General features: G+C 29.7%; 2 protein-coding genes across 2 annotated transcripts in view; one reads left to right on the top strand and one right to left on the bottom strand.

The window, feature by feature from the left end:
- The window catches only part of LOC113387788 (protein purity of essence-like), a 116,571-nt gene extending 111,028 nt beyond the window's left edge, over positions 1-5,543 (bottom strand). The window contains 9 exon segments of the mRNA XM_026625164.1: positions 881-1,041; positions 1,123-1,274; positions 1,350-1,484; positions 1,604-1,793; positions 1,998-2,182; positions 4,551-4,765; positions 4,891-5,133; positions 5,203-5,300; positions 5,425-5,543. Of these exon segments, the coding sequence (XP_026480949.1) occupies positions 881-1,041; positions 1,123-1,274; positions 1,350-1,484; positions 1,604-1,793; positions 1,998-2,182; positions 4,551-4,765; positions 4,891-5,133; positions 5,203-5,300; positions 5,425-5,543 (1,498 nt within the window).
- Positions 5,544-5,937: 394 nt separating this feature from the next.
- Positions 5,938-9,586, top strand: LOC113388160. Its single transcript, XM_026625562.1, has 9 exons — positions 5,938-6,378; positions 6,458-6,628; positions 6,745-7,022; positions 7,094-7,198; positions 7,592-7,832; positions 7,961-8,198; positions 8,318-8,437; positions 8,689-8,847; positions 8,964-9,586. Exons 1-9 carry the CDS (start codon positions 6,244-6,246, stop codon positions 9,584-9,586), a joined length of 2,070 nt encoding a protein of 689 aa, XP_026481347.1. The 5' UTR covers positions 5,938-6,243.
- Positions 9,587-9,612: the final 26 nt, after the last annotated feature.

Here is a 9,612-nt window from a genome sequence, read left to right as displayed (position 1 = left end):
TGTGAGCGTCGGCAGCAACCTGAAATCCACAAGCATTCCTTCGGCACTGTGACACCCATGTATAATCAATGTGGACTTCAGATTGCTACCGCCGCCCGGTGTTTACTGGGTTGTTTTTATGAAGCTGATTATAAAATATTAGCTTACTTCATAGTATAAGCACTTAAGTGTATAATCTGCACTATTAATCTGGTTTAATGGAACCGTGTTACTTTCATACTATCCATTATAAGAATAACTTGTTTTTATGAAGCTGATTATAAAATATTACCTCACTTCATAGTATAAGCACTTAAGTGTATAATTTGCACTATTAGTTTGGTTTAATGGAACCCTTACCTCATGTTACATCATATTCAAAAACAGAGCCGTGCTCAACCAGTTTGTTGTGTGCCTTTTAGGGCGGCCGAATTGAGGCAGTTAAATTTAAAAGAAACCCGATTGATAGGCGGCCAAAATGCGGTTGGGGCATATGTGCTTCAAAAGCCATACTAAAGGATATTACGGAGAATGATCAAGCAAATCATCAATCAAAGAAAGGAGAATGATCAAGATCAATAGAAAAACGAAGGAAATTTTGATCGTGAGTGGTTAATCTAACTCCGAAAAATAATACAATAATTTTCTTTTCAGCACACTTCTTACTTCATTTATGATGACAGTAAAATCTGGCAGCAAATATGGCAAGTGCAAGCAAAATAAATTTTCATAAAAATCCTCAGGCTACTACCTTTGTGAGATATCATTAAAAATATGCGAAAGTAGCCTCTTTCTGCAAACTCTCTTTTGTAACCATAAAAAATATCATAAAACATCTAACATGGTTTTATTCAAGGTGGCCTGCACTATATTCTTTATAACAAAGTAATGTTTTATAAACCTGAATAGTTTCCTAATACATCCAAGCCTGCAGGTACTGGTGTAATTTCTGTACAGCTATCAGTAAGTCCTGATTCAAGTTGCAAGTCTTGCAGCAGTCCTGCTAATAGCGGCAAAGTTTGCTTAGCCAATGCTGCAGTTAGTATCCCAAAGCCTTGTTGGCTATATTTAAAAATATTTAATAATTTATTCAAAGAAAAAAAATTTAAACAAAGTAATGATAATATTCAATCATTCACTTACACTTTAACAAGATTGACTCTAGGTAAATCTCTATTTTTACTAGGACTTTTTCCTTTATCATCCTTAAGTAATATACTAGTACTGGCACCTAACGCGTTCTGTAGTCCACCTACACTAATCCAAGCACCCAGAAATAAATGGTTTTGATATATCTAGCAGAATATGAAAAATACAAACATGAAATAAATATGAAAGCATTTCAGAACCCACCAAATTAAATAACTTACATGGCCTCCACCCTTAGTAGAATTTTTCAATACATTTCCTACATTTTTATACAATTCTAGTGATTTCTCCATAACATTCACGGCTAGCATATCTAGCTCATCTTCTTTTGTTGGTGTTACTGGACCATTTGTAGTCTAAAATATAGAATTAAGTTTTAATTATAGTATACATCACAATATCATTGATGTTATATTAATAATATGTTAATGATGTAATATTGATATAGAGTTAAAAATTTAGATAAAATCATTACCTGTGTTTTGGGCAGAGTACTACCACTCATATTAATAATGCTATAAGCAATTGTAGTTGAAACTGCACAATATAGACATGATAATGTGATCAGGCTAAGTTGAGAAATTTTTGCTGGAGTAAAAGGTTCCAGAACAGGTAAAGCCAATGCCATATTTACCAGAATAATATCAGATGATATTGCAGATAAACTGAAAGTAATGAAGTTTTTTTGTAATTTACAATAATAAAATACAACATGCTATGCAATCTGTTAACATATATGGTATTGGAATTTAGTTTTTTTTTTGGTAAATTTTTATGATTTAATCATGTTGATATATCAAGAAGTTTAAAATTTATTAAAACAAGTGGTAATCAATAATAAAGAATACTTTATTCATAACTATTATTACCTTGATTTTAAGGCAAGAGCATCTGAATGAGTACTGGGCATGCTCAAACCTTTATTATTTGTAATGGCCTCAGTATATTTAATTTTGTAACGAGCAACTGTTGGAATCGAGAGAGCTAAACCTAATAACACATCACCAGCCCCCAAAGTTTGCATAATATTGATATTCGCTTGTGAAAAAATCGTCTGAAAAAAGTTACAGATAATTACTATATATAAAACAAATAAAATATAGTTATAATAAAGAAAATTAATCATATTAGTCATGAGCAAAATTAAAAAAAAAAAAATAGATTAATTTAAAAATACACAACCTAGCCTACACTTAGTGATATTAAAAATAATTAAGTTTATTCATAAAAATTTAACAAGTAGAAGACCGCATGCCTACAGGTATGTCATTACATTAGTGGACTGCTTGCACACCCATGGGCACACAACGTGAATCGAAATTCTTTGGTGCAGTACCCAGGGCCGCGCCTGGCCAGCGCGCTGTGCGTGCCATACACGAAAATTTAAAGGCGGCCATACACGAAAAGCGCCTGTAACAAGAAGCGGCCGTAATAAAAAGCGGTCACATTGAAAGTCCACTGAATTAAAAGGCGGCCAAATTGAAAGACCGCTACATTAAGGGGTTAGAGATACTTGGAATTTTTGAAAAATCGATTTTTACTTTTTTGCATTTTCATTAAGTGTAGTATCTTGAAAATGTTCTCTGAAAATTTCAAGTTGTTCCGATGATTACTTTTTGAGTTATTGGACTCTTACCAGCGCGTTGACACAAGTGAAGAGCTCGATACTTATACTCAAGATTATTCTCCCTCACCTACTGATGTTTTAAAATCTTTCAAACCGATTTACGATGATCTCAGCAATGATAATTTACTTTCAAGATGTGTAGTTCAAGATTGAATCCATAATCAGAAAAAATTAAAAGCTTCAACCAATTAGTGTAAAAAATATGTCTAAAAACCATGAATACTAGTTCTACTATCGTACAAATAGCTGATTGTGTATACATAATCATTATTATTGATTATGGATACCCTAGGACCTAATTGTTTGTAATTCCCATTAATATGCTGAAAAATTGGATGCTGCACGTGTGAAAGTGGCAGATCAGCGCGCCAACGAAAACACTCGGGAGGCCAAAATGCTTCGTAGGCAACAGCAAATGCAAATTTTGGAAACTTGTACAATGGCTGATGAACTATTATATGGCCCAGAAATAGATGACTCGGTTTAATAATTCAATAATTCGAATTTCTGTACGTAAATCCAATGTAAAACTTTAAACGCGTTTTTCTCAAAACTATGTTTTTTGAACCGGTGACCACTGTAACTCAAAAACCGCTTAGTTAATTTTAATGAAATCTATACAGCTTTTAGAATACATAATAAACTCAGGCCTGATCAAAGAATTTTTATTTTTTCAAAAATTTCAATTTTTCAAGACCAATTGACTGTTGATTTTTTACCCAAAAATCTAGATTTTTTTTTTCTGATGCTGCCATTTTGTTAATTTTTGCAAAAAAAATAAAACCTTCGATCAGGCCCAGGATTATCTATTTATTAAAATTTATTTTTATTGGATTGATTTTAGATGAATCTCTAAGGAGTTATGATGGTCACCGCAAGGACCGTTTTTTGAAACAGGATCAACAAAAACAGCTATAACTTTGAAAATTTTTTTTTTTTCTGAAATTTTTGTTACTTAAAGTCAAAACATTGTATAATAATGCCGTATTAATATTTTTGAAAAAAAAATCGTTTAATAACAAAAAAAAAATACTAAAAATTCTCATTTTTTCGTGTCTTCAAGTACCCCTAAACCCTTAAGAGGCGGCCAAACTAAGAAACGATCCGTCCGATTTCTTAAAACTGATCAGCACGATTCCCAAATGATATCTTTCAAAAAGTTTCTGAATGTTTAAAACCAATGCAGGATTTTTGGCTGAAACATTTACGAAAATTTGTAGACTTTTCTGTTGATTAGAAACGGCTTGGCTGATTGTTACACAAAACTGACAGACGGTAGTCGTTATCTAGTTACATCAAATGACTTAAATTTTTTAAATAGATTTACCCGGTTTTCAGAGAAAACGTTGACAAAAAACTAAAAATCAGCTCATATACACACTTTTTAACAAATTTGGTCTCGAACGATTCAGAATGACTAGAAACATAGAGAAAACATAAAAATTACAAGTCAAAAACATATTTGATATTTTCTTATTATATTAATTTCAAGGGGGGCCAAAAAATGCACGCAGGCGGTTATATACCCAGGCACTGCCCTGGCAGTACCCTGGCATGTTAAAACACAATTTTCGGTACGGTTTCCAAAATATTAAATGTAGCAAATAATTAAATTATAACGATATTCAAATAACAATATTCAAATTTTAAATTTTTTTTTGGAATTCAGGAGAATATGGAACATTTCTGAACTAATAATTAGTATAATGTAACTATTATGAAGTATATTAACCATCTGACTTAATCACTACATACTAATTTATTGTTACTAAATTTCTAGTATAAATGTAATTACCCTTATTTCATTATGATGATCAGCTTCATCACTATTTTCTTTATCTGCTACATCAGCAGTACTTTGTGATATTTGACCGCTTGGGACATTTGCAGTTGAAGACTCTGAATGTAATAATGAATTAAGAGGCATGCCCAACTGCTCTATTATAGATGAAGCTAAATCAGTTCTGGAACGCTTTGTAGCATCCTGTTTAGATGTATCTTTCTCATATTCTAAAAATACATTCGATTGCCAATAAATTAAATCACAAAGAACTTTATAGTTGATCATTATCAAATGCATTTAAAACATTGTCACAAATAACATATTTAGAATAGTATTGAATAATAATTTTTACCAGTGCTTATGGTGAATTTAATATGTTCAGGTATTTGAGCATTTTTCATAATTGCAGTGAGAACTACAAGTTCGGAAGATGTTATAGAAGAATTGCCAGCACATAGAGATACCAGCGGAGAAAGCATTTGCTTTAATGTAAGAACAGTTTCTCCTCGAGTTGTATACTGTCTCAACTGTTGTAATACATAATTTGCCAAAATGGATGAAGCTTGTGTCACCAAAGGTATTTGATTTTTTGCCACTAGTTTGAAAAATAAATCATTATATCAGGCAATAAAGCATTGTAAGCCGATTTTATAATCATACTAACCCAAAATACATTTTGAACTAATGTAGTCTGCTGCTAATGAAGCAAAAGCTAAATAAAAAGTTTCATACGCCGGGTCGTGATCTAATAATTCATTTTCGCTGTAAATAAAACCAAAACGTCATCGTAAAGTGTTTTTAAAATACAACTCATTGGAAATGTCAAATGAGAAGCGTTTGACTTTTGATCAACGCAATAAGTTAAACACAAAAATTAATCATATACCTTTTTATAATAGCTTTACAAAGTTCTATTAAATCAGATTTCGTAAAACAACCGAAACTAGCAGATAAAATGGATTTCACAATTGAAGTCCATTCAACACCTCCACTATGAGCAGCCATTTTTGTAGGATTTTTGTCTTTATCGGACTCCCGGAGACGTTAAATATATATAGACTACATGATTTTGTTTTTTTCGTTAATAATATTGACAAATTCCAACAGATGTCAGAAGCATTTTATGCCTTTTAGTTTGGAATCTTTTAATATGTTTAATAGTTTTGTATTGTCAAATACAATGGTTCGACTACATTATTATCATTTTTTCATCAAATTTCTTTAATCAGCTTCATATTTTGTTAAAACTTAAGATTGAGAAATTTATAATTTAACAATGTAGAAGTAAGGTTATCATAACTTAAACGTGGCGCCATCTTACGAGCTTTTATCCATTCGTGAAGAAATTAGTATTCACCTTATATATACTTCAAAAATGCGTTTCGCAATGGTGATTTAAACTTACAGAGAAATATATTTTTCACTTTATTTTAGTTTACAAAAGACTTTTATTTAATTTTTTTAATGTGTAATGTTGTGTATTTGCAAACTTAACTTTATTTAAAGTTTGTCATATAACTTGATTCACTTTAAATGCATGTGCAAGAGTTATGCTATGATTTGTTTTGTCGTATGACGCTTTTGTCGGCAAAAATGACAGTTTGTTCTTGAAAATCAACGGCCGCACAAATTGTAATATTGCTTTGTATATTTATCATTATTACAAATTAATAAACTTCTTGACGCTGTTTATATATATATAATAATGGGAACTCCGCAATTAAACATTGCTTTACACCGAAAAGTGGAAGAGAGGCTACATCAGACTTTACACAAAAATCTATCTATTTTATTATTAGCTTATACACCGACAGTAGAATTCACTAATATTTTGAAACAGGTACGTCAAAAACTCTTTCAAAAAGCTAATCTGTTAATGTTAATGTTATAAAAATATGTAAAACTTATTTCATTTATAGGGAATGTTTATGAAATCGAATCCCAATGCTTTTCTTCACACTGCTCATTTTTTATTGAATATTATTGATCACGGAGACTTTAAGAGCAAGTTTGAGTGGCCTTTGTATGAAAAACGTATGGAAACTACATTTAAAAATACTTTTAGAAGCTATTTACCTGAGATGAATAATGTAAGTATATTTAATTTAATAACTTGGTTAACACCCATTTAAATTAGTAGCACATTTGTTTATATGCATAATTAATTTTCATCAAATATGGTCTTAAACTTAACAAAATATTTTAGAAATACCCATTCATTAAACTACCACCAGTAAAAGTTTCATTTATGGTTACACCTGGAGGCTTTCATTTTACTACTATGATGCTCAAGTTAAGTGAGTTAGCAATGATCGTCTATTTAAAGAAAAATGGAAAAGAAGTTTACATACCAAGTAATGAACCTAGTGATTTAGATGACATAAAAAAGGTGCTTAAAGATAAGTGTGATCAAATTGATCAAAAGTTAAATTTTCGAGTAGCTTATCGCAATAGATTCTTCAAAGAAGCTGAAAAAGAAGTGACGTAAGTTACTTAATATGATTCAGAAATATTTTGCAAAAAAATATGTTTGTTTTAGAACATTTTTATTTCAGAATGATTGAGAATTGCATAGCCGTTGATAAAAAGAAATTGGAAACTATAAAAGAAAATTGGAAACAGTATATACTAGATGTTGCTGATCTAACGGATACAGAGAAGTATTTTATTTATATCAGATTAAAGGTTGTGAACAAACATCACATGTGGTGAATTTCTATTTCATAGTCTGAATAACTATCTTTTGATGTAATTTTGAGAGTAATTAACTATGTGATGCATAACCAAAATTTTTAAATATAAAACAATGTTTTAATTATCAACTTCATAAAATAACTTTTTTATTTATAAAATTAAAGTAAAATTATCGTGCCAAAAATTATAACCTTTAGTTCTCTATATAATATTTTCATCTATTATAAACTTCTCCACAAAGTTAAATCACAAGCTTTTAATCTGTGTTAAATGATATAATATATATATATATATATATATATATATATATATATATAACATAATATAATATAAAGTAGCCAATAATCACTATTTTATAGAAAGATGTTAATTGATGATCCAAAGAAAGCGATATCAATAATGAAAAGTGAACTTTTGAAATTACTTGAGAAAAATGAAAATTTATCAAAGCTGCTTGAAAGTAAAGTAAAAGTGTATGAGGAAATTGATCATTTGTCGAATGTGCTTTTAGAGCGCACAGAGAAGAGCCATTGCTTGCAATATGACAACAATATTAAAGAACTTTGTTCGCTCAGAAAATATGTTGCAGAAGAATATATAGTAAGATTTCTGTAAATTAACATAATTTGCATGATCAATTAGTTATTTCTAAAATCTTATATACAGTTTTTATAACCTAAAATTTTGAACAAATTAACTGTACATTAAACATAACATTTTTCTTGTAGTCCGTCGTTGAGAGAATTGTTCAAAAAGGTAAACTGAATTTTCCGCTACTTTTGAACTGTTTAACATCAGTATTCAATGAAGTAGCTCCATTAATGCCTCAACAAAAAGTAAATAAAGATGCTATGATAAGTATTCAAGACAACTGCGCTATTTTGAAAAATGTATTTGCTGAGTTTGGTAAATTAAATGAACGTGTTTATTTTTTGTCAAATGAATTGCAAAGAGATCTTAATCGAGGTTAATATATTTATATATATATATATATATATATATATATATATATATATATGTAGTATGAATGTATAATAATTAGATAATATTACAATATGAATTTTATATTTTATCTATATTTTCAGCTCGTAGTGATTTTGAAAGTAGACCTGAATGGGATGATTCACCTGTGATATCATCCCTTAATTTCCTATTACCTGGTTCATCTCCTTATAGGGAATTAAAATTACATAATGATACAAATAGTAAGTATAATTATAAGTATGATTATATTATCGGAGCCAGTTTTTATCAGGCGTATATAGAATTTTTTAGAGAATGTTATCAAATTCTGAGATATTAGAATATTACAGACGTTTTTTAGGAATAATATTTTTCATCTGTTTCATATTTCTTTTTTTTAACACTTGTTACTGATAAATACTGAATTTTTATATATTATAATATATATATATATATATATATATATATATATATATATATAATTATATTTTAGAAGAAGATTCAGTTATGACAAGTGGAAGTAGATCAACAAGTATGTTTGATATTAGCAAGTTATCTGATAATTCCTCGAATAGAGCCATTGTGCAACCTGCTTGGTTGAACTCAAATATGATGTCTGTTAGAAAACCAAAACGAAAACCATTAAACAAATGTATGTACAGAAAAAGCATTTATCAGCTTACATTGACTTTAGCAATGTAATTTTATTGTTGTTGACTGAAAAATTTAAAGTTCTTAATTATATAAGTAGTATTATTTTATTTACAGCAAACCAACATTACCAAAGTTCTCCTTGCTTAACATCACCTTTGGTAAGAAATATTTCTCGGAAACAAGGATTAAATAATTCTCAAGAAAATACTGGTGATAAAAATGTGAATTTAATGGATTCAGTGAAAAGTTTCCACCACAAGTTTCCAGCAATGCAGAGAGAAGTACAATCAACAAAATTGTGTGACAACTTTGTCATTCCAATCAAATCAAACATTGACAACTTTGTGACTCCAATCAAGCAATGCAGAAAATCAATTATACCAAAACGGGATGAAATTATAAAACGCTTGAGCTTAGTGCCTGATGCAATGCCAAGACTGACATTAAATTCATGTGCTATTGTCAGTCCCCGTGGTGATTCAGATTTGCATTCTCCATTAGGAATCAAACAAACTATTGATGAATCAGTGACTAACAAGTTTAGTACAAGTTATATTGTTGATGAAGAATTATTAAATGACTGCTTAAATTCACCACTATTTGAGAATAAATATGTAGAGAGCTTAGTGAGCGGTTTTAGCGCAAGACCTTCAAAAAGATATAGCATAGGTCTTGGTGAGAATTTGCTAAATGTAAGTTCACCTATTGATCTTAATTATTCATTAGATTCAGATTAATTTATATTTAAGTATAAGTAAGTGAT

The sequence above is a fragment of the Ctenocephalides felis genome, unplaced genomic scaffold (genome assembly GCF_003426905.1).
Source record: "Ctenocephalides felis isolate EL2017-DRISC unplaced genomic scaffold, ASM342690v1 CF-g0.4_SCAFFOLD_03572, whole genome shotgun sequence".
Taxonomy (NCBI): Eukaryota; Metazoa; Arthropoda; class Insecta; order Siphonaptera; family Pulicidae; genus Ctenocephalides; species Ctenocephalides felis.
Note: the sequence above shows the minus strand (reverse complement) of the source record. Positions and strands in the feature narration are given on the sequence as shown.

Coding starts and splice junctions, on each gene's coding strand:
- LOC113388160 (XM_026625562.1), top strand. CDS start 6,244: ATGGGAACTCCGCAATTAAACATTGCTTTACACCGAAAAGTGGAAGAG. Junction 7,199..7,591: donor GATCTAACGGATACAGAGAA/GTATTTTATTTA, acceptor ACTATTTTATAG/AAAGATGTTAATTGATGATC. Junction 8,848..8,963: donor ACGAAAACCATTAAACAAAT/GTATGTACAGAA, acceptor TTTTATTTACAG/CAAACCAACATTACCAAAGT.